Source organism: Adiantum capillus-veneris, chromosome 18, assembly GCF_014529385.1.
Source record: "Adiantum capillus-veneris isolate H3 chromosome 18, ASM1452938v2, whole genome shotgun sequence".
Taxonomy (NCBI): Eukaryota; Viridiplantae; Streptophyta; class Polypodiopsida; order Polypodiales; family Pteridaceae; genus Adiantum; species Adiantum capillus-veneris.
Window position 1 is genome coordinate 99807973 of NC_140948.1, and position 25753 is coordinate 99833725.

Here is a 25753-nt window from a genome sequence, read left to right on the forward strand (position 1 = left end):
TGATCTGAAATGTAAGACTTCAACAAATCCAGTACGACTGAATTTGCAATCTCAAATTGCCCATCTATCTATGAGTGGAAAGATGACGAGAACTGCAACCGTGTGCCAATGTTCTCCCAAATAGCCTTCCAAAACAAACTCGTGAATCGGGGATCTTTGTCAAAGACTATTATCTCAAGCATGCCATGTAATCTGAATATCTGGGCAATGAACAGTCTCGCTAGATGATCCGGCTTGACTGTTTTCTTCACTGGAATGAAATGAGCTTGCTTGCTAAATCTGTCAATAACAGTCCAGATACCATCGTGCCCACTCTGTGTCTTCGGGAGATCAAAAATGAAATCCATAGCAATATTTTCCCAGGAGCGAGTGGGAATGGGTAAAGGCTGTAACAATCCCTGTGCTTTATGCTTGTCAAACTTGACCTTCTCGCATACCAAGCAACTGTGTATAAAATCGTCCACGTCCTTTTTGAGTCTCGGCCAAAAGAAGTATCGCTCCACACCTTTCAAGGTGGTGTCAATGCCACGGTGACCCGTAAATGGTGGACAATGGCATTCGGTTAGAACCTTTTCACTCAACGGCTGTGTAACGCACAACATCGTTTTCTTCATCAAGTAGCCATCCCGAATGGAATATCCCGCTACTACCTCCCCATTCTGTATTCGACTGAATACTTCTGAAAAATCTGGATCTGTGGCGTGCTGATTGACTATGTCCTCGAAGCTTCTATGGTGAATCGCAAAAATAGCCAAGACTAACGGCTTCCGGGACAAAGCATCTGCCACCAAGTTCTTTTGTCCCTGTACATGGACAATCTGGCAGCGTAACAGGGAACGGGGGGAACACAGTCCAAACGTTCCGAAACGGCGTTCCGTACGAGTCCCGTTCCGGAAACGGAGATGGGAATGGAACACCGTTTCGGAACGGAGTGTAACCGGAACGGTGTTCCGGAATGGGGGGAACGAGGCGGAACGGCGAAACGCGGGGCGGAACGGACAAAAGTAGGCATTTGGGGGCAAAAAAGTGGGCTGTTGGGGGCAGATTTGGGGCTATTTGGGGAACATATTTGGTGCAGTTTGAGAGTAGGTTAGGGGGCAGATTTGCTTGGGGTTGTTTAGGAGTTTATTTGGGACTAAGCTGAATGGAGGTGATTCAAGCCTTGCTTTAGTGGACCGTTCCGGCCCCCCTCCTCCTCCCCGTTCCCGTCCCATTCCGGACCCTCCCATTCCCGTTCCCCGTTTCCGTTCTGGATAACTATGCTTGAATTTGGAAGTGAAACTGTGACAAGGATGTTAGCCCACCACATTTGCTTTTCCGATAGCTGATTCTGTGACAAGAAGTAGCGTAAACTCTGATGGTCAGTGAAGACCGTAAAATCAGCTCCGAGCAGGTAATGTCGCCGCTAAGTAAGAGCATGGATAACCGCTAAAAGCTCTTTCTCATAAATCTGTGCTGTCAATTCCGGCCTTGAAAACAATCGGCTCTCATAGGCAATGACATGGCCTTCTTGCATTAAGACCGCACCCAGACTACGACCACAAGCATCACAGTATACTTCGAATGACTTTTGCAAACCCAGAAAATACAAAACTAATCCTGTAGCCAATTTCTCTTTCAAAGTCTGAAAGGGAGTCACCTCTGTGGGTCCCCACGAGAATGGGACTCCTTTCTGTGTCAAGATATGCAAAGGGGAAGAAACTTCTGCAAACTTTCTAATGAACACCGGTAGTAAGAACATAAGCACAAGAAGCTTCTAACTTCATGGACATTCTTCAAATCGGGCCAATCACGTAAAGTCACAATCTTGGTCGGGTCCATCTGCACTTCTGCTGATGAGAAGATGTGTCCCAAAAAGTGTGTCCGGGGTCTGCTGCGACATCAAAGTAAGTGCCAACAAAAGATCTGTACTCTCTGAAAATCCTGTCCATCATTTGGTTAAAAGTCATTGGAGCATTGGTAAGGCCAAAAGGCATCACCAAAAATTCATATAAACCAAAGCTTGTCCGAAAAGCTGTCTTGTAGACATCTCCCGGCGCGATTTGGATGTGATGATATCCGCTCTTCAAATCGATCTTGCTGAAACAGGAGAATCCCTATAGTCGGATAAGAATATCATCGATCCTCAAAATCAGAAATTTGTTCTTGATGGTAAATTTATTGAGAGCTCTATAATCAATGCATTCTCCAAGATCCGTCTTTCTTTAAAACCAACAACACCGGAGAGCAGTAAGGTGAAGTTACTCGGCTGGATAAGACCCTTTTCCAAGAGGTTTTTCACTTGGTTCATAATCTCTTCATTCTGGGCTCGGCTCACACGGTAAGGTGGCTGGTCCGGTGGTGTGCTTCTACGTATCATATCAATGGTATGATCCTCAGGACGAGCTGGTGGCAGGTCGACTGGCAAGCCCTAAGAAAAGCAATCGGCACGAGTGTGGAGAAAATCTTGGCGTTCTTTATCAAGTTCAGACATATTTGTCCTATGTTCATCATTCAACTCTTTCAAAAAGATCAAGAAACAGACTGGATTTCATTAAGTTCGAAACGGCCAAAGCCGATACAATAGGGATAGACTCGCCCTTCACTATCACATCAAGTACAATTTTTCGGCCCTTTTCATTAGTCAATGTCGCTTTCTTCACCCGATAATCGACCACGGCGTTGTTCTTATGGTACCAAGGGACTCCCAAGAGGACATCACAACCTTCCAAGCGCATTATGTAGAAGTCCTCGTGCCCCAAATACCCCTGACAATGCAACCGAAGTTTGCCAATGACAGATGTAATGGCCACGTCCGTCCGGGTGCCGCTAGAACTGTCTCTCCTTGTGGTCCCGTCCGATCGGGTGTAATTTCGAGTTGCGCCGCCAATTCAGGTGAAATGAAGTTGGCCTTGGTTCCTCCATCAAAGAAAATCAAGGCTTCTTGATCTTTCACTTTGCCCCAAGCTCGGCAAAGTTTTGTACTTTCATCAATCTGGGTCAGTACCCATGCAAACTGGAACCAGTCCTGCTTTCATCTTGCCTTTTCGTCCACGTTCCTCAACTGCTCTCGAACTCTCTGGCCTGTCTTCATTCTGTTCTTACTGTGCCTTTTCAGGGCACTTCGCGGCGACGTGCCCATGTTCCTCGCATCCAAAACACTTCCCCTCTTTGATGTAGTTGGCCCTCTCTCGAAGAGTGAGCCGGGGTCATGAATCCTTGTCTTTCTTTTCTTGAGAACTCTCTCTCTTTCTACTTTCATTATTAGAAGTCTATTCGATTCTCTGAGTGAAGATCTCATCAGTGGGATAAGTCAGATTGCCTGAATGTATGGCAAAACCCCGTTTCACATGACCCATCAATTCTTGAATAGAATTTGACTTTTGTTCTAAGCAGTAATCTCGGATCTCTGTAGGAAGTCCGCAGCAAAACCGCTCAATCTGTTCTTTAAACGAGACCTTCTTAAATGAAGAGGCTGGTAGAAAAGAGCTCCAAAATCTCTCGCAATACGTGTCTAGAGAATCTCTCTTGGTCATCCGAAGATAATTTCAAGCAGTTCGTATATCTTGTTCGTACTCCAGAGTCAGCCCAGAAGAAATAAAAAGCCTTTTGAATTTCAACCATTTAACCGGAGCTTCCTTTCTCAGTAGAAGGGTGGACCACCATGTTCGAGCATTTCCCTTGAAGAAAGAGGTAGCCCTCCGAATCTTGGAGTGCTCTGAGTAATGCACTCTAGAGAAAGCTATGTCAAACTGTTGTATGAAGGCCAAAGCCCTCGTAGCATCTAGAAATCCAAAAAAAGAGTCAAATTTAATTGACTATCCACTTCTTTGAATTCTCTAACTTCTTGCTTTTATCTTGGAGGAAGTCATACTGGTTGGCTTTATTGAAATGCTTCTTCTTTGCGTAAAACATGTGATCCTCGGAGTCCGAACTATCTGAGGATGAGTCCTCTGTAGGACTGTCAGAAACTGAGCGAAACTTAGGCTTCTTTGCCTTTTTCTTGCCCTTTCCGAAGCTTTGCTTTTTGCTTCGCTTTTTCCCTTTTCTGTCTTCTTTGCTCAAGTCAGAAGAGCTAGAAGAACTGTCAAAAGAAGAAGAAGAAGAAGAACTATCCTTCAAATCATACACGCCTCTTTTGCTTTCTTGCCGATGCAAAAGTAGATTGACGACCAAAATATCCCAGGAAGTCAGTTCCTTTCTTCTGCTTTTTGCCGTGCTTTTTGGTTTTATTGTTCGCGTACAAAAGCCGGCAAATCTGTGTCTCAACCACCTCTTCTAATTCTTGCTCTGTAAACATCCTCGGAGAAGGAGGTTTCTTGAGTGCCGGTTTGATGGGTGGTTCTGTGGCCTTCTGCCACTTGGTATGCACTTCTTCAAAGGATTGCTGAGTCAAAAAAATTTCAAATTTTGGATTCTTCGCAATGTTAATCATCATCTTTGTTGCGTCGTCAACCAATTGTCGATGTTCCATCTCTTCAATCTTAGCCTAAGTAGGCTGAGGTGGGCCGTACTCTTCATGAGAATCTTCTTTGTGATCTCCTCCCGCATTCCCAAATGCTGAAGAAGTGGACTGATCTTTGTTGGAATCCATAAGTGTCGCGAGAAAAGGATCGGATTTCCCGGTAGAAGGGAAATCGGACGCGCTCTCATACCACTAAAACAAACTTGGACACCCCAAGTCTGTGAGACTTACACCACTTTGCTGCTTCACAAGTCTAGGGCATACTTGTACGCCTAGTATGTCTCCGGGCTGGCCACACATAGTCTAGGTTGTACCTCGTCCAGCCGCCCGAGTTTGGGGCCGGCCGCCCACTTTTGTCCGGACGCCCACATATATTTCCATATATCATTTCTCTGTTGGGTCGTGGGGATTTTTATCAGGCCTTGCCCTACCTCCCCTTGGGCACCTATTTATAGGGGCAGGGGGGTACCCACTTCCATCATCTGGTCATTGTGTATTGGGTCCTCTGCTCATGGTGGTCATGGGGGGCTGATCGCCCCCTCTTCCTACATCTTGCGTTTGTGGTCTACTATCTCTCTCTCTCTCCTCTCTCATGCTTTCGCACACACACTCTCACATGGTATCAGAGCCCAGCTCACATGGTATCAATCGCCAACGTGAGGCGCTACATCGCATCAGGTTCTTCTCCCAAGGGCTGGATCAAGCAAAATTGGAGCCAAATCTGCCAGCGTTTTTGCATCAACTAGGCAAGCGAAGGAACGGGAGCGTTTCTATCGCGAGAATACTCCTTCCCACCTGCGTTTTTTCTTCCTCCATTGGAGATCACCTGCTGGCTGCCAGCGCTGCTATTTCTGGACAACTTTGTCGCGGAAAACCCCTCGAGATCCATTTGCGTTTTTGACCTTCATCTGCGTTTTTGGGTTTTCAGCCCATTTCCGGCGGTTTTATTGGTCACTTTGTGTCGTGGACACCTTCCACAAGTTGCTGGGCACCTAGGGTACCCATCAAGCCTTTGTTTTTTCAGCAAACAGAAGGCTTTTGGTGCCAAAAAGTGCAGCAAAAGTGAGCTGCAAATTGACCTGTGTTTTTGCAACAGGAGGGCAACGCTCAGCTTCTGGACCCCGGATTTCGCCACCACCTACCCGGCTTTGCATCTGGTGCATTGCCAGTGAGTATCCTCTCCATCTTCATCAGATTTCAGCCATTACCCCTTGCTGTTTTCTCTGTTTTCAGCCCATCTAGGGTAGTGACAGTGATTCACCACCCTTCCCATACTCTTCTGCACCGCTCCGGACCATGCCAGGAGCGTACGAGCGCGCTGAAAATCGCTGGACAGCAGCGTTTTCATCACCTCACGGTTGCGTTTTTGGGTGGACAGCAACCACATGGCTTGTGTTTTTCACAGAGGATGAAGTTACCTCCTGCGAGGACACCATTCGGTGGTGGTCCGTGCGGTCTCTCAGTGACTGTTGCAATACACGGTAGTTTCGACATCGGCTTGATCATACACGGGCGTCAGATCCTTGGGAGATCCATTCATTCCAGCCATCATTTGGCGGTTGCACACTCCAGCGGGGGTGGTGACTTGTGGTTTGCTATGGACACACCTATGCACTCATCAGAGGAGTTCACACGAGATATGGCCATGGTCATGGCATATGGGATTCCGACATTCCCAGAGAGGACACCACCATCTTGGGTGGATAGACACTTACCACTTGACCTTGACACATCAGATCACTTGCTTACACAGGAGCATCTACATGGACTTAGGGAGAGGATCTTGGATCTCTTCTTGGACAGATTCATTGCTTGGATCTACAGACTGGAGTGGGACTTTAGTTCTTTGGACTCTCTTGGAGAGTTTACCCGCGGGATGCGGGAGATCGGGCATCATTATGCGACTGGAGCTTGGCTTGGATGGTAGTGCAGTTGCTCTTCTACACTCTTGATCCTTTGATTTTTTACCTTCAGAGTTGCTCATACTCATCCTCAGTAACCTCACAGCAGACTCCTCCCCCAACCTGGGTAGTAGGCCACTCCTAGCTCATTCATCTTGAGAGCCACACCAACCCGGCCAGGTCTAGTGGCATTGTTGGCGGGATTATGTTCTGGTTTACACCGGAGGACTGGAGGCAGGAGTTACAGGCAGGTCAGCGCAGACATCTTGGTCTGGCCACTGATTCCCAGATTCTCCTTAGCGTAGACTCTGCTGCTTCACAAGTCTAGGGCATACTTGTACGGCTACTATGTCTCTGGGCTGGCCACCCATAGTCTAGGTTGTACCTGGTCCGGCCGCCCGAGTTTGGGGCCGGCCGTCCACTTTTGTCCGGTCGCCCACATATATTTCCATATATCATTTTTTTGTTGGGTCGTGGGGATTTTTATCAGGCCTTGCCCTACCTCCCGTTGGGCACCTATTTATAGGGCCATGGGGGTACCCACTTCCATCATCTGGTCATTGTGTATTGGGTCTTCTGCTCATGGTAGTCATGGGGGGCTGATCGCCCCCTCTTCCTGCATCTTGCGTTTGAGGTCTCCTCTCTCTCTCTCTCTCTCTCTCTCTCTCTCTCTCTCTCTTCCGCACACGCGCACTCTCACAAAGTCAATCACCATGACCCCCAAGTGGAATTCCTAGCCAACAAGCAGTTCTTGAGAACACACGAAATCACATTTCCAGATAGTTCAATTGGAGTTTACTTGGGCATCACATGGGGATCCCGCCATGTCGCCTCTGTGGAACCATTGGTCCCATCTAACACTTGAGGGGTCAAGTAGTCATGAGATAGACAAACCTTGCTTCATGATGCTTAGAGACATGGAAAATTTGTGTGCATGGTTTTGACTCATAGACCACAAGTTAGCCTTCCTCAGCATACTCTTGGGATTGTTCTTACAACGTTTGAAATTCACTCCTCCTCCTCCTCCTCCTCCTCCTCTCTCTCTCTCTCTCTCTCTCTCTCTCTCTCTCTCTCTCATGGCAGGCAACTTTACCTCGATTTCTGAGTAAAGGGATGCCACCAGAGCTTCTAATTCCGAAATGCGTTGCTGTGCAGCTGACAAATCTTCTCCATTCACGAAACCCATCTACGCAACAGCCAGCCAGCCTGCCAGCCACCTTGGCCGTAAAGTGTTTATCGCAAATGCTATGTTCCACCATGTTCATCTGACATTTTTCTCAAAAACTGAATTTCCTAATTAGACATTACAAAAGGAAACTTTGTAGACATTGAGCTACTATTCCCTATTTTTACTCAATTTTTAAAAATTTAGAGTGGATTATTTTCTTTTTCTCTTGCTCTCGGTCGAATTTGTAACTAGCACACGATGTTATCAAATTTCTAAACATTTTTCCCAAACATGGGGCAGTTTAATTTTTGGGAGTGCACACCATGGCTCGTTTTTGCTATATGTGGAAATGCATGTAACTCCCTTTGCCAACCAAAGGACTTCAGTTCAATTCACCCCCTATTTTGGACCCATTTGGATATACGAACTAGGGCTCGGGAAAAAAAATTTGTGGACCCGGCTTTGGAACCTTTTCACACTCTAAATTGTAAAGGGATAATCACAGTAAGAATCTCATATTATAACTAAAAATTCCATAATCTGAATTGGCTTGAGAACCTTCTTGCCCAAATTTGAGCCATCCATTTTTCATTTTGAATAGGCTTTGGATTAAGCGAACCTGTCTTTTCCCGAACCCTAATACGAACTTGCACTCCTCCAGTTTTTGCCATGCAAAGGGGAAATGGGAGAGATGAATAAATACTCTTTTGTCAACCAAAAAATTTGGCAATAAGCATACGACTCCACTCAAATATAGTAAATTTCCTTTGATATCCATCACAAAGATGGAGTGATACAACCTCCATTTTTTGCCAATGCAAAGGGGAAATGGGAGAGAGATTATTAAATGCTCTCTTTGTCAACCAAAAAAAAATGGCAATAAAAATACGACACCACTCAAATGTAGTAAATTTCCTTTGATATCCATCACAATTAAATGGACTGATATATTCAAAAATGAAATAAAACTAAAACATATGCGTACCTGGAGATTGAACATAGCGTTCACTTACCCATAGTCAAATGCACATGCCCAAATCGCCTACCTGAAAAGGGCCTAGTAACACTAATTGAAATATTAGTGAAAAGCAAGTAGTATTGCACTAATAACCTTGGGCGTTTCCCATGCAATCCAAACCCCTTGGTTAAAATATATAATGTCAATCCCCTTGGTTAGACTCTAGATAAAAACTACTCAAACTAACAGCCCACGGTAACCAACATAGTCTATCATGTCTAATAGTGATTTGCAGGGCATAGATGTGCGTCCTGGTTCTAAGGATGTAGGCAATGTTGAGGATGTTGCAAGTTATGGTGACAGGATTGTTGCTGACAGAGTTGTTTGCCTATAGCTGAGCAACCTCGTTGTTATGTAAAAGATGCGCAGGCTCATGGATTGATTGTGTTGTCTGTGAAGCGGACTATTGCTCCTCACATTCGTTCAGCGAAATCTGCAAAACAAACTTGGAATATTTTGGGTGGTCTTTATGCAAGTCGCAATGGGGCAAAAATTTTATTGCTGCATAAAGAGTTGGAGTCGAAGATTATGCATGAGGAAGATGACATGGAAACTTTCCTTACTGGTGTCAAGGATATCAATGAGCAACTTATTTCTACAGGCGAAGTCATTTCTGACAGTTCCCTTGTGCAGACTCCTACAAATAGGAGCGAGGAGAGCCCTGCAAAATACCCAAAATAGCACACAACAAGACATAAACGAACAAATCTACATACCTGACAACTCGCACAAATCCATAATCGAGCTCAACACCAACAGAGAGAGATAGAGAGAGCGAAAGAATAAGTGAGAACGTGTAGGCGCACCTCCTAGAGTGGAGTGCTATGCCAGCACGACGAGAAAGGAGGGGGGAGAGGAAAGAAGAAAGACGCAGACACTGGGTGCAATCTCTCCCGTGCAAGAGTGACCATTTCCCTCTTGCAAGTATTTACTTTATAGATTTCTTGAATGATCAAAGTGAGTACAAACTGGCTGGCTGGTGCAAAGCTCATAAAAGAGCACTTGAATGATAAAATGTACATAAAATATATATCCATTCGCATAGGCCTAGCTCGGTCAACCCTTTTCCACATGTCAGTTGTAGTAAATACCAAAATATCAATTCCATTAAATACCTCTCCATTAGAAAGAAAATATCCTCAATTGCAAAGATAAAATCTGCAAACCATACTTGTCAAAATCGTGATTAGTATTGTGTGTCAAAAATATCACATAGTAAAAGAGAAATTTATGAAAGTAAACAACATTGCTTATGCTTTCCGTCATCCACATACTACCTATTCTAGTGTCTTGTACCACTAGAATAAGCAGTATATGTCTTACCATGATGAATCAGGATATCATTAGTCACACTCATCATTCAATAATCTATTCTCATCAATCTCAAATTCACTTTCATAAACATTGTCGCGACAGAAAAGCATCATATACCAATTCAAAATCCAAATCCAAATATATGCCAGCATATACCCATTTCAAATCCAAATCCAAATATCCTTTATTTTGTATACCCGAGTAACAAAAGTATGCTCGAGACAGTGATGGCTAGCCATTGTAGCATGATTTTGTGATTGATCGGCGAATCTACACCCGAGGTGCTGCCTAAAGCGACGGTTCGGCACTTGTGCTGCTTAAATCGGTGGATCTACACTTAATATTGTTGGAAACAGTAAATGTCTTATTTAGTAGTGTGCTGCCTAAACCGTTGAATCTGCACTGACAACAGGTGTTGCCTAAATCGGTGAATCTACACCAAGATGAGCATTGACACACTGCTTAAATCGGCAAATATGTGTGCATGTGACCAATGGACTAGACAAACATAAAAGAGAAAAATATTTACCATCTGTTTGGCACCACTTTGGAGTATATCAAAGTACTTACAAAGTGTTGTTGATTATGGAAAGTACCTCAGATCGTGTGAGTATGGGCATAGCTTAATGTCAAATGCTCTCAATAACAATTCAATTTAGTTCAAAGTGCAAGCTGCAATATGAGACATGGATGGGTTCATAGCTCAACATGAAAAAAGAAAAGCAGGAATGTATTGGATGTACGTACTTGGATGATGTACTGCATTTGAAATATATATACCAGTTTGTGCGTGGGGAGAGAGATACAAGCTGTAACAAACTTACACCAAAGTATAGTTAACAAAGTCAAAATGTGTTAATAATTGGCCATGAAATAAAAGAATATTCCGCCTATCTAGAATTTGATTCAATATAAGTATTTGAATGCACATTTAGAACGTACAGTTTTGGCACCTTGAGTTGACAATGGCAATGTTGAAAATTAATTAAATCTGAGCACAATATGGACTAGTGTAAAGGGCACTGAATAGTGTTTAGTCAAGATATCAGAAGCATCCATCATGTAAAGGCCATACTATAAACAATAGATAAAAAACAATGCAAAAGTAATTCGAAAGGAGCTGCGCTTTCCTAGAAGTCTCCATTTAGGATAGGCATTTCTAGTTGGACATAACATACTTAAGCTTCTCGTTTAAACGTGTAGTAGATAGTATGGGAGTCTACAGCTTGTACGAATTACCTAAACTAAGCTAAACAATTCCTTAAAAGTCAGATAATGTAGACCACATGAGGTGTAGCCCTGTCATTAGGGCGAAGGAAATGTCTAATTAGCTTGAGTAAAAGGAGAAGGATCCATCAAGTAGAGATTCCGGTTTGCACATTAACGAGACACTCACGATATGTGTGTGTGTGTGTGTGTGTGTGTGTGTGTGTGTGTGTGTGTGTGTGTGTGTGTGTGTGTGTGTGTGTGTGTGTGTGTGTGTGTGTGTGTATGCATATAGCATTCAAATTGACAAGTGAGTGTGTGTATGGGTGCCAAAAAGTCATCGACTTGCGAGGTTGTGAACAATCAAATACAAAGGTAGGGCCCGCAGTTTAGTTAAGGGGAAGAGAGAGAGAAACAAAATGAAATGTTATATTAACCGTCTCTAAAAAGCCTATGAGACCAAATTGATACAATTCTTATGGATTTAATCCAATTCCTAGGTATTAAAAGAAAATGAAGTAAAGTGAAGGACTGAAAACTAAAAACCTACAATCGTCAAATTAAAATCATCATGATCATCATCAATGCAGGTGGATGCCCGGCATCGGGCGTTGTGCGAGAAAGTATTGCATTGGTTGTCGAAGAGCTTTGTCGATGTCTGATGCTTCCATGCCATCGACCATCGACCAAGAAGGAAGGGGGGAGAGGGGAAAGAGAAAGAACTGAAATGAAATGTTAGCATAAACATCTTCAAAAGGCCAAAATTAAATATGAGGCCAAACTGATACAATCCGTGTGAATCAAGGACAGTCCTCATCATCCAACATTCATCTTCTACGACTGATTTGTTCAAAATCATGGAAAGCCGCTTGTTTGTTGGGGCAGACTCTATAATGTGAAACAAATGAGGCCCTGGTCGAGGAGGAGTCCAAGATGAAGAAATGAACAAAGACGGAGCAGGTGCCATTCTTGAGAGGCTCTTAGTTGTTGATTGGTTTTTGGATGAGAGTTCAAACCAATCATCAAGGCAGAGGGTCGACGACTGCATTAGGTTCTCCCCAAGGAAGCATCATTCTGCCTAGAACCTTGCTACCACAGATCTTGTTTGATTTATTGTAATTCTTTTGTAGCACCTCTAATATTAAGCCCTCTATTGTCCTCTCTGCTTCAAATCTCAAAGTGTAATTCCATATTGACCCACAGTCCACCAACTGACTTGACTTAGCTCAAAAATTGCAACATTTGTTTCCCATCCGTAAACAAACCCGCACAATGCTTTTTCTTCCAACCATCGGATACTCCAATGGCGAAGGAAGTAAATGGTAGGGTAGCCTCTCAGAAGCAAAATGGCACATATGTCTATGTACGCTAGAGGCACGATGGGGGCGTGTGATAGTGGAGGAGGCGGTGGCTAGGTTGGGCCGAGTGAAGAGTCGAGGAGACGGAGGTTGTTGATGCTGCTAAAGGACGCAGGGAAGTGGGGGAGAGAGAGAGAGAGAGAGAGAGAGAGAGAGAGAGAGAGAGAGAGAGAGAGAGAGAGAGAGAGAGAGAGAGAGAGAGAGAGAGAGAGAGAGAGAGAGAAAGCTGTGATATATTTGGGTGTGTCAATGTTTGGTGTAAACGAGGGGCATAGAGGAGAGACGCTCGCACGTCTATTGGTTGAGAGACAAAAACTTTGCATGGTTAGTTAGTAGCTAGGACTGGGTGTGTGTGCAACTATGTAGTAAACAAGGGGCAGAGAGAGAGAGAGAGAGAGAGAGAGAGAGAGAGAGAGAGAGAGAGAGAGAGAGAGAGAGAGAGAGAGAGATAGAGAGAGAGAGTTGCATGCACAGCCTGTGGTAGCCCAGGTATATGCTAGAGAGATTGATGGGAACTCTAGCGATGCAAGGTGGTTGCAAGATTGGTTGGCAGTTGTGATGTCCATGACACCGTGCATTACGAGGGTTACCAAAAACTACGAGATGACTCGGCAATCGGGTGGGTGGACTAGGGGCAACTGGTTGTTAACATCCCATGATGGACCAGTAGTTTCAGTGCCTTGAGAGGTTGTGAGATGTGCATGCAAGCTGCAGGCCTCTCTTCTGTTAGAGAGAGAGAGAGAGAGAGAGAGACTTTGGCATGCAAAGTGCCACCTCTCGATAGCAGAACCACGTGCAGGTGGTGGTTGGTTGGAGAGAGAAGGTAAAAGAGATAGAAACACGTATTTTCTCACAACCATGCCATCTCCTATTGCTCTGGCTCTGTTTGCCCTGTTGCTCGCGATGTTACGCCTCTGCTCGTCATGATGCAGTTCCCAACAAATTCATTTTCGTTTATTAAAAATACCCCTTGCTAATAATAAATTTTTGAGCTAACTTGGGGTCGGTTCCCCCATAAAAAACTTCTTTTTTTTCTTCTTCTTCTTTCTCCCCTTCTAATACAATTCTCGCAATGGCCCTTTGGGTTGATTCCTATGACAAAAACAAATGATCCTCTTTTTTTCATTCTCCTTCTTCTACAATCTTTGTCTCTACTTTATTCTAATTTACCTTAGTCGAGATCTTAATTAAGTTAATCTTGTTCTAATTCTATGTTACATCACGATTCAAGTATTTGGGAAAGACAAAACAAACATATAACTTTTAATTGAGAATCATGTAAATAAAACACATAGAGTAAACACACAAACTTAAGTGCAATATTTGATCATCACAATTCACTTCAAGGCCATGATTATCTTATTCGTAGGAGAGTGTTGCTGGCTTTGATACCACTGCTACAAATGGGAGCACGGAGAGCCTTGAAAAATACCCAAAATAGCTCACATCAAGCCATAAATGAACAAATCTACATACTTGATGACTCACACAAATCCATAATCAAGCTCAACACGAACAGAGAGAGACAGAGAGCGAGAAAGAATAAGCAAGAACGTGCAGGCACACCTCCTAGAGCGGAGTGCTATGCCAGCATGACGAGAGAGGAGGGAGGAGAGGAGAGAAGAAAGACGCAGACACTAGGTGCAATCACCCCTCGTGCAAGAGTGACCATTTCCCTCTTGCACGTATTTACTTTATAGATTTCTTGAATGGTCAAAGTGAGTACAAACTGGCCGGCCGGTCATAAATGGCTAGAGCTCATAAAAGAGCACTTGAATGATAAAGGGTGCATAAATTATATATCCATTCACATAGACCTAGCTCGGTCAAGCCTTTTCCACACATCAGCTGTAATAAATACCAAAATATCAATTCCATTACACAAACTGTTCTTGATGCTTTGCTAGATTCTTATTAGACTTTTGCTAGTACTTGGAGACTTATGACCTGAGAAAATCCACAACTTGTCAAGTTTGATGCATTATGCACATTGTTGTTGCAAGAGTCACTTTCCAAAAAAATAGGACTAGACAATGTGCAGTTGAACAAGCCCTTATTGCTACTCAAAGAAAAGGTGATAACAGCAATGTAGCCAATTCTCATGGTTCTTCTATGAGAAGTAAATCACATGTTTCTTAATGCTTCTTTTGGCAGCAACTCGTCTAGGAATTTTGGTGAAAAGGGCAAAAAGAAGATGCATTTTCATTATTGTAAAGCTAATGATCACTTGATCAAGTAGTGTCCTAAGTTGAAGGCAAAAGAGGCTAAGAATAAAGAGGCTGGTTCCACTACAACTGCAGCTATTGTTGAGTCTTCTATGAAAGGAGATTGTGATGTTGATGTTGCTGCAGAATGGGCTTTTAGTGTAGAGTGCACTTATGATCCTACTATCCATGATGCATGCATGTCAGTTGCTGCAAATTCACATGTGTGGTATTTTGACATTGGTGCTACAAAGCACATTACCTCACATCGTGATTTGTTTACCTCTCTTGAGTATGTCCCTCATGGAAATTCAACCACTTGTGGCAACAATGCTTCTTATCCAGTTCAAGGAGTCGGAAAGATTGTGTTTACTGCTGCAAATGGAAGTTCTTACAACTTGTTGATGCATTGTGTGTACCTGAGATCAAGAAGAATCTTTTGTCTATATCTGCACTTGCTAGACTTGGATTTGTAGTCAAATTTGTGGATGACAGATGTAAAATATATGATCTCAATTTTGGTGATGAAATTGTTGCATCTGACATCTTATGTCGTGGGTTGTATAAGCTCTCTTTGTATGACAAGTGTGGGCAAAATTTTGCAAATGACGTTGTGGATTCAAAGGCTATTTCAGATCCAAAACTTTAGCATGTATGTTTTGGCCATCTGAATTTTGCCAATTTGTTGCATTTGCAGAAATCTAATATGGTTGCTTCTTTGCCGCCTCTTGAAGCACCTATCAAACATGTTTGTGAAGGCTGTATTTTGGGTAAGATGCAGCGTTCAAAGTTTCCAAAGGATGGTTCAGTTAGGGCCATATGCAGGTTGTAGCTTGTACGTAGTGATGTTTGTGGGCCCATGCAAACTTCGTCCTTGGGCAATTACCTTTACTTTGTGACTTTCATTGATGATTACTCCAGGAATGTGTGGGTGTATCCGCTTAAGGGAAAGTCCAAAGTGTTTTTCTGCTTCAAGAAATTTTTGGCTATGGCTAAAAATGTCTCAAAATGTACTATAGGCACCCTCCCTTCAGATCGGGGGGGGGGGGATATATGTCTCATGAATTTAATGCATTTTTGGCTAGTCATGGGATAAATCACCAATGTATATTTTTGTATACACCTCAACAAAATGGTCTTGCTGAGAGGAAAAACAGGTCTCTTACGAAAATGGCAAGATGTATGGTCAAAAGTCAAGCTTTACCACATTCATTTTGGCTTGAGGCTATTATGTGTGCGACTTATGTACTTACAAGTGTCCTACGAAAGCTTTGCGGTCTATGACTCCATATGAATCATGGCATGATAGAAAGCTTTCTATTGAGCACATGCGTGTTTTTAACTGTTTGGTGTATACTTTGGTACCACAACGCAGTGCAAAACATTGGATGATAAGGCTGTCAAATGAATTTTTGTTGGTTATAGTGCACCTTTGTCTAGTTGTACTCTTTCAGGTTCTTATCATGCATCTAATGCATCAAATTTTTATGCTTTCACTATGTCTAGTTTATGTGATGTTGAAGAACCTCTGTCTTTTGATGAAGCACAAAATTCATAAAAATGGATGGGTTCCATGCAATCACAATATGATGCTTATAGAAAATGACACATGGACTTTATGTGATTTGCCTCCTGGCAAAAAGGCCATTGATACAAAGTGGGTTTACAAGTTAAAACGCAAGCCAGATGGTGAGATTGATTGCTATAAGGCTTGACTTGTTGCAAAGGGTTATGCTTAGCAAATAGGCATAGATTATGAAGAGACTTTTTCTCCCACTTGTCGTATGACTACTGTGCATTTTCTATGTGTATTGGCAGCTCATTTTGGTTGGGATCTACATCAGTCGGACATTGTTACTACTTTCTTGAATGGTGATATTTGAGGAAGTTTATGTAACGCAACCTCGCGGTTCTGTCAAGAAAGGACAAGAAGATAAAGTGTGAAAATGTAAGAAAGCTTTGTATGGGCTGAATCAATCTCGTCTTAGTTGCTATGAGAAGGCTAACACTCATTTCATCAAACGAGGCTTTTGTAATAGTCTAACAAAAAGCACATTGTATGAAAGCGTGAGGGTGATGTACTTCTCATTGTGGTTCTCTATGTGGATGATTTGATGGTCACTTGGCCAAATAAGACACATATTGCTGAATTTAAGGCTGATTTGAATGCTACTTTCAAGGTGAAAGACTTGGGGTTATTGCATCATTACTTATAGTTCAAGCAATGTGATGGTGTTATTGCCTTGTGTCAGACAAGTTACATAGAGACATTGCTATGTAAGTTTGGACTTGATCATTACTTTGGTATACAGTTTAAGCAGTGTGACTCGGTGGTATTGCCTTGTGTCAGACAAGCTACATATAGGCATTGCTATGTAAGTTTGGACTTGAGGATTGAAAACCTAGTTCCATTCCCATGGAAACAGGTTTGAAACTGAGTCTTCATGATGCTGGTGATCTTGCTAATGTCACTCTTTACCAAATTGCTGTTGGCAGCCTCATTTATGTATGCAACATGAGGCCACATATTCAGTTTGTAGTCTCATAGGTCAGCAGATTTATGCATAGCCTAGGGTCTAAGCATTGGTAGGCTGTCAAGAGGATTTTTCGCTACGTGAGTGGCACTTTACATCTTGGCTTGTTTTATCCCAAGGGGGGATCATTGCCGCCATGCTTACATGCTTTTTCGAACTTCGATTGGTTTGGTTGTTTTGACACGCAAGTGTCTACAAGTGGTTTTTGTTTCATGCTTGGCAGTTCATGTATATCATAGTTTAAAAGCACTTAAAATTAACGTCAAATTAACTTAAAACTATAATTATAAACAAAATTACGTGATAAGCATTGAAAGATATCAACATTGAAAGTATTCATGCTCCAAATTAGAAAACTTGCACATTTCAAACGAAACCTTGAACAAATTAAAGATGAAAAAGAGATTCAAAATGCCATATGTATTAATGGGAGAAAAATCGCTTCAGTTACAAGCTTTTACATTAATACATCACGGAAAACCAATGTTTTCACACAGAAAAGCTCTTCTCTTTTTGGAAGGAACAACCTTTTCATTGATTACAAAAACATATTGATTGGGCAAGTTATATCTAAAATTAAGATACTCGCAAAGGTGACTAAGATTCCAGTCGTTATTCATCGAGATGTTGTGCACTGCATTGTCGTGGAAGCATATTTGCAAATCAATTGATTCTCTAGGAGCAACATCAGAGTCTAGTACCTCCCATTCTCCCTTTTTCAGCTTCCATCCTTTGTAGGGAAAGACAATTGACAAGCTTTGCTTCGCAATATGGTATCCGCATGCCACATTCTCAGCAACTATAGAGCACTTGATTGTATCTCCTTGGTGGTTGACCACCTTAGTCTCCCATCCAACTATAAGGAAGCCGTTGATTGCACTTCCACCTTTGCAAGTCCACATTGTTTGTGTCCTGTGAACACTCTGCAGTCAAAATATAAACACGAACACATGAAGTGACATAAATCAAGTTAGGGAGGCTTTGTGGGAACCATAGGTACACTTCATTGCTGAATGCACATCCGCCTTGATTCTCCTTTTGGTTGATGTGATCAAGGCACTATCACGCTTAGGCCATTCCATACTCTACAAGGTTGGTGGATGAATCGGAAAAAGATTACCATACCCAGTTTTCCTAGGTGTTACATAAGTATGGTTATAAAAAAAAATGTCCCGTGAGACAAGCTCCACGGATGGACAACCAACATAGAGCAGCTTGCCAAGGTCAACATGGATGGCCTCAAAAGTTCCTGTGAAGGACTCTATTGGCTCCCACTCTACAAAATTGGATGGAAATACATCGGCAAACATGAACAAGTAATGAAAACCTTATAGACATCAAAGCAATATATATAGCAAAAATACAAAATATACAATTAGAAACTTGACAAAGGAGTGAAATTACAATTTGTAGGAAACCTCGATAGAGCCACTACTGTCTCTAGCTTTAGTTGTGAAGCAACATACACATGTTGCACCTTTGCAAGTCGCTTGCCATCATGGGTTTTCTTGAACTCCATGATCCTTCCCTTCCAATGGTGTGCTCAAGAAGCCATGTGTCTCCTTGAGACCTTGTGTGCACCTCTTGAGGTGGGCTGCATTGTCACCCACATCAATCGTTTGAACTCCATCATCACCCAACATCCACTATTGTCTTGTACATTGCTGCATGAAATGGAGTCAATGACACTCCTAGGTCGTCGAGTACCTGATGATGCCATGGGGAATAGTGGCACAACGTGCATACAAACACTTATGATTAGATATTGCACATCCATGTTCTCAGTTGTACAGAGCAAGATTCTTGATGGTACACAAAGACGAAGGATGCCAATTACTTCTATACTACTCCACCTGCTTGTTGGCTTCAAATTGGTCCAATAAGGCAACTCAAAAAACACAGAACATTGTCTCATCCCTTGGGTGGCTGTCGGGGAGGGGGGTCCATTGAGCAATGCCTATCTCATGATCTTTTCCAATCTCTCATTGTCCATCTATATGGGGTCTTTTCATTCAAAGGTTCTTTGTATTTTTCATGTGTTGGTGGTAGAAAACAATGACTATTATTTATCCATTAGCTTTGAAAACAGGCTGTAAAAATCTAAGTTTACTTAACCTTAAAAGACGATCAATGCTTGTATTGCTCATTGCACACATGACCTGTAGATTCAAAATCTCTAACAAAACACGAAGAATAGAGAACAAAGCTTCGGGATATATAGGTGTCTTGCTTGTAGCCAAAAGAGTATCCTCCTCCTTTTGCATAGTCTCTTCGTATCCACAATCGTCATCGTCACACGGACCCTCCTCATGAGCAAGAAGCTCAACAACACCTATTCTCCATAACTGTATCCTCCTCCATCTAGTGCGGTAGATCTATCATCTCCTCCTCCCCATAATCACCTGCACTGGATCTCAAACTCTCGCCCATTGTTGGTGGAGAGGCAAACCTATTTTCTTGCAATTGTCTCTCCAACTTTCTCGCTCGAGAGCCTCCTCCCACAAAACTCCAATAAGGAGCAGTATCCATGTGGGAAAGTTTGCAAAGATCGGTTATTTGCGTTTGTGGATTGTCCCACATTCCATAGTCCTTGACATGCTTCAAGCAGACTTGTCGGAGCCTAGGAATGGCCCTTTTGCAACGCTTGCATGGACACAACAACCTGTCGTTCAACCATCGATCACGTTCCACCGCATTGTCTGGTCCGTCTTCGTCCCATGTTGGCGCTTGCATCTTCGAAATGCGAGAGGGGAGGAACAAGAGCTTCAAGTAAAAAATTGAGAATGATTAAAATCAACTATGTGATTCTTCTTAAAAGAAGTGGAGGGAGCATGTCGGAAAAAGAAGAGGGAAGTGATCAATTTTAAAGAAAAAAACACACCCTAGGGTATACACGCGGCAATCAACACGGTAAACAGCGCTGTTATCTGTGCGGTAATTTTTTAATAAAAATTATATAAATATATCATCGGGATGGGATGGAATTTTTTTACACTTACCCTCTGCACATCTTCTTCGCTTCGTCTGTGCTTTTCTCTTATTCTCCATCTCCATAAAACATGGGTACTCTCTCTCTCTCTCTCTCTCTCTCTCACACACACACACACACACACACACACACACACGTAGGCTATTTTGACAGTCAAACGTTGGCAGCAAGAGAGTGTAAAGAAGCGTTGGTGGCGGCAAGGATACATACAAAATCGAACGCGTGCGACACATTTTTGATGTAAGTGCACTTATATTCTTTTAACTTTTGCATTTGTTTTAGAATTAGTGTTATTTTCTCTTATTGTCGAGGTAAAGGCTCACATGAGCCCATGGGTTGCCCCCCATACTCACAATTTTTGGATTCTATTGTGCCCCCACAATTAGAGCGGTTTTGCATGCAATGGACTGTTCCAAATGAGCGTTCCATTGCATGACAAAATGCATGCCAAAACCCTTAGTTTATGGCATGAATTTGTCCCCTCTCTTGGAGGGGTTTTGGCATGGGTTTTTGCATGCAATGGACAACCCGTTTGGGTAGCCCATTGCATGAAAATAGGCATGCCATCCAATAGAGGGGACAAATTCATTCCATAAACTAGGGGTTTTGGGCTAGGGGTTTGGCCCCCATATTAGAGGGGTTTTGACATGCATATTCACATGCAATGGGCTGCTCGTTGCATGCAAATAGGCATGTCAAGATCTCTCTAATAGGGGGGTCAAATCCTAGCCCAAAACCCTTAGTTTATTGCCCTAATTGGTCAAGGTAAAGGCTCATGTAAGCCCATGGGTTGTCCCCCATGCTTATGTTTTTTTGGCCCTATTTTGCCTCCCCCCTTAAATGTAAAAAACCCCTAGTTTTGGGTATGAGTTTGGCCCCTCTATTAGAGGGTTTTCGGCATGTCTATTTGCATGCAATGGGCTCACCAAATGGGCAGTTCATTTCATGCAAATATGCATGCCAAAAACTCTCTAATAGAAGGGCCAAATGGTAGCCCAAAACCCCTCTAATAGAGGGGCCAAAATCATCCCAAAACCCCTAGTTTTGGGTACGAGTTTGGCCCTCTATTAGAGGGGGTTTGGCATGTCTATTTGCATGCAATGGGCTCCCCAAATAGGCAATCCATTGCATGCAAATAAGCATGCCAAAACCTCTCTAATAGAGGGGTCAAAATCATCCCAAAACTCCTATTTTTGGGTATGAGTTTGAAACCTCTATTAGAGGGGTTTTGGCATGTCTATTTGCATGCAATGGGCTCCCCAAACGGGCAGCCCATTGCATGTAAATAGGCATACCAAAACCTCTCTAATAGACGGGCAAAACGGGATGAGTTTGGCCCCTCTATTACAGGGGTTTTGGCATGTCTATTTGCATGCAATGGTCTCCCCAAACGGGCAGCCCATTGCATGCAATTAAGCATGCCAAAACCTCTCTAATAGAGAGGCCAAACGGTAGCCCAAAACCCTTCTAATAGAGGGGCCAAAATCATCCCAAAACCCCTAGTTTTTGGTATGAGTTTGACCCCTCTATTAGAGGGGTTTTGGCATGTCTATTTGCATGCAATGGGCTCTCTAAACCCATTGCATGCAAATAAGCATGCCAAAACTTCTCTAATAAAGGGCCAAACGGTAGCCCAAAACCCCTAGTTTTGGGTATGACTTTGATCCCTCTATTAAAGGGGTTTTGGCATGTATATTTGCATGCAATGGGCTCCCCGTGCATAGTTTTGGGTATGAGTTTGGCCCCTCAATTAGAGGGGTTTTGACATGTCCATTTGCATGCAATGGGCTCCCCAAACGGGCAGCCCATTGCATGCAAATAGGCATGCCAAAACCTTTCTAATAGAGGGGCCAAACGGCATGAATTTGGACCCTCTATAAATGGGGTATTCACATGTCTATTTGCATGCAATGGGCTCCCTAGATGGACAGCCCATTGCATGCATATAGGCATGCCAAAACCTCTCTAATAGAGGGGCCAAACGGTAGCCCAAAACCCCTCTAACAGAGGGGCCAAAATCATCCCAAAACCTCTAGTTTTGGGTCTGAGTTTGACCCCTCTTATTAATTGACAAGTCAGACAGTGAAGTCAGCACTGGGCGAATAGGAAGCTTGGGGACTACCCAACGCCCCCTATGGCTTGGTTTGGTGTTGACCTTGGTGTAATCGATGATGGTGACCCTTTTGGTGATGTGATTACAATTCATGCAGTGGACTCAATATTGGGCGAATAGGAGGCTTGGGAGACTGTCCAACGCTCCCTATCGCTTGGTGCTAACCTTGTTATCAGAGACATTACATGGGATAGTGAAGTCAACACCGAGAGAATAGGAGGCTTGGTGACTGTCCAACGCCCCTTATTGCTTGGTGCACCTTGGCAAATAGGCATCGGCTCATTAAACATCCACAGACATTACATTGTTTTGAGTCAGGGGTCGGGCTTGTCAGTCCAATAGGAAAAGGGTAAGAGTGATCGCCGATGAGAGGAGCACTCTAACTGGAACATTCAAGGGTTAGTTGGCTAAGAATGGGCACCCTAGTGTGAATAGGCGAGCTCATATAGAAGTCACCTAAACCTAAAAATCACTTATTCTCTCATTTGTGCAATTGAAGAGTGCTCTTGCTCCATCTCCATCTTCTTCTTCATCTCCTTGTGTGTTTGTATGCATGAGAGAGAGAGAGAGAGAGAGAGAGAGAGAGAGAGAGAGAGAGAGAGAGAGAGAGAGAGAGAGAGAGAGAGAGAGAGAGAGTGATCGAGCATTGTGATGGCACGACGACGGCAAGGCGGTTGAGCACCGCACGGTGGTAGCTCCCTCTTCTTCGCAGCGAGTAATCCTCCACGAAGGCGAGCGTAGGGCGGTGAGTGACACACCCTTTCTCTCTTGAGCTTGCTAGATTAGTCTAGTTGTGTGCTTGCAGCCATTTGTGGCTCGCACACAGTGTATGACAAGTCCCTTGCTTTGACAGGTGCGATAGGCACGCATATTTTTGGCGTTGTTGCCGGGGAGATGGGCTGCATTAAGCTCGAATAGCACTCTATGTTGCTTTGTGGTGTAATTTGAGATGCAGGAAAGGTAGAGAAAGAAGGTGTGTGGCCGGATTTGTAAACTTTGTTCGTGCTGCAGTGTACTGTTTTTGTTAATAAGGTTAACTCTGTAAGGTACAGTAAGTAGATTTGTTAGTTAATTAGTTGCTATGGTATTGTGTTAGTATGTAATAGTAGCTTTGTTAGTTGCAAGTAGGTAGGTTAGGTGTGTGTGTGCTCGCGCGCGCGGCGACCTTTTTCAAAAAAATAAAAATAAAAATAAATTTTTAATTTTTTAATTTTTTAATTTTTTAATTTTTTTAAAAAAAAGGTAGGACCGAGATCAAAAACATTCCCCAGGCCCAAGCCCAAGCCTAAGCCCACGCTCACGCTCAAAATTACTTATTTTAGCCTCATGCCTAAGTAAAAATCGACCCTTTTGAGGACCATCGGAGCTTCGGATAACCGTACACTGTGTTGTAAAGCACACCATGACCCCCTGAGCGATATGCTTATTTTGAGCTATCACACGATCCAATTCAAAAACCGATCGTAAAAAGACATTTAAAACCATCAAAATACGAGTGAAAACGGGGTGCAAAATGCCTAAAAAATGAAGCGGTTAACCTTCGAAGGTATTCGCCGACGCTTGTAGAGTGCCAAAGGCACATGCATTTGCACTCTGGTCATGTGTTGGAGACCGAGCAACTAGCGAGCACTTCGACTTACGCGGGTTCTCAATACCCACCTACCTTAGGTTCCGGGCCCTCAGTAGGAACCCAAGGTAGTACCACTCAGGGCCCTCATATTGTGTCTAGTGACTCTTTCTCTGACTACGACGTCATGGAGGGTTACCCAATGCCTAATCCTGATAGCTCAAGTGAAGACATGCATGCCATGGGACCACAGTCCGGGCCGAGCGTGCTTAGCCGCTTAAAGGAAACCTTTAGTAGAGCCACTCGCTCCAGACATGGAGCTAACGATGTAAATGAGGGGGTGGGGAAGTAAATTCACCATTCATGACCAACGTAGACCCCATGCTCTTGGAGAGTGTGCACGTGAATACTCCATTCACTGCACCCCCTGACTCTTCAGAGCTATTCCCCTCCGAGGTTATATTACCTGATGGTAGAAGTCTTGCCGAAGTACAAGAGGTTGAATGATATATCATTGCTGCTAGGGAAAAGGAAATCGAGAGTAGAGCAACGAAGAGAGTTAAAAGCCAAAGCTCCTATGTTAATATCCTTTCTAGGAGAGCAATCAAGTGCTCCTGAATTAACGACCACTAAGGGTCAACCCATAGAGAGCCACATTGCATCTAGTTCAAAAGACACCCCTAGCACCTCAATTCTAGATGGAGCTTTCCTAAATGAGAATTGGGAGTACGAACTACGAACGGGAACTCTAACCGACCTATACACAGGTCACACCTATCACGTGGGTTGGTTAGATGTCCTACAATCCACAACGGGTGCTACTAGTGTAGAGGATCAACAACAAAGAGTTTGTGATGTTATCCATAGGGTTATTGAGCTAGAAAGGCAGAACAAAGGGATCCACATGTATTCAACGGGTCTCATGAGATTCTTGGATACGGGGAAGGCTAGGCAACCAACCTTATCGCAAATGGAGACTCCCTTGGTAAGTCTGATGGATCCTCCATATGTTGTTTCTCCAGGGGTCTCAGTGCAATCTGAGCCCACAAGTGATAGCTTTACCTTTCCAAGTTTAACTCATCTTTCCCTTGATGACACCACAGCTACCATGCCTACCCCAATGATGGGCATGCCAAGAAACATGCCATGGACCTCATTCGTTAGTAAAGCGCCGATACATGGTAGCTCAATGCTTGCAACAATACCTATAAGTGTGTACCAATCGTATACACCTATAGGTCCTCATACTCATGTAGTTCCTACCCCTCCCATTGTTTCAACGACCTATACTGCACAACCACAATACCCAAGCTCTTATTTCCATGGGACCATACCGGCTAGCATTAAAGCATGTCACATCCGACGTCTGTTATGCCTAGGGCCACACATATGAACTTTGGGCTGCCACATGGCACAACACCGTACCAAATGTGGAACCCAAGGGCTTCCTATGCGCCAAGCCCAATGCCAATACCTACTCCACATGTAGTCTCTAGACCACCTTCACCCACAGTGCCTGCTTATTTAGGAGATTTGGAAGCATTTGCTCAAACTATCGATCGATCTATTGCTGAGAATATGCGTAACATGCCTGATAGAGAGCCTAGAAGTAAGGTAGTACAAATAGCCAAGCTCATACAAAAATTTAGTGGAGACGAGGATGTGAGAAAGCATATCAAAGTGTTTGAACAAATATGCGATTCTCTAGGAAAACACAATGACCTGCATAAGAGCAATGATTTAAGCCTAACCTTAAGTGGGAAGACTGGGGATTGGTATAGAATCTTAAGGGTGGAAGAAAAAGGATTTACACTACTGTTAGGAGAATGTTCTTGAAAGAATACATAGAAGAGCCTCTCAGCTCTAGAAAGCCCAACGAGAGGAAGGAGAGTCGGTGAGAGATTTTATTAGTCGCTTGAAGCATTTGAATTCTCGTT

At 43.3% G+C, this 25753-nt stretch overlaps 1 protein-coding gene across 4 annotated transcripts in view; it reads right to left on the minus strand.

Moving 5' to 3' along the window:
- Positions 1–7633, minus strand: part of LOC147436081 (Pseudouridine synthase family protein) — a 180177-nt gene extending 172544 nt beyond the window's left edge. For 2 of the 4 annotated variants that reach the window (XM_086488978.1, XM_086488977.1), the window contains exon 1: positions 7439–7633. In XM_086488978.1, the coding sequence (XP_086345104.1) occupies positions 7439–7531 (93 nt within the window). In that variant the 5' untranslated portion in view covers positions 7532–7633. The remainder of the gene's footprint in view (positions 1–7438) is intronic. The other 2 variants (XM_086488979.1, XM_086488980.1) reach the window with 2 other exon arrangements.
- Between the last annotated feature and the right edge of the window lie 18120 nt (positions 7634–25753).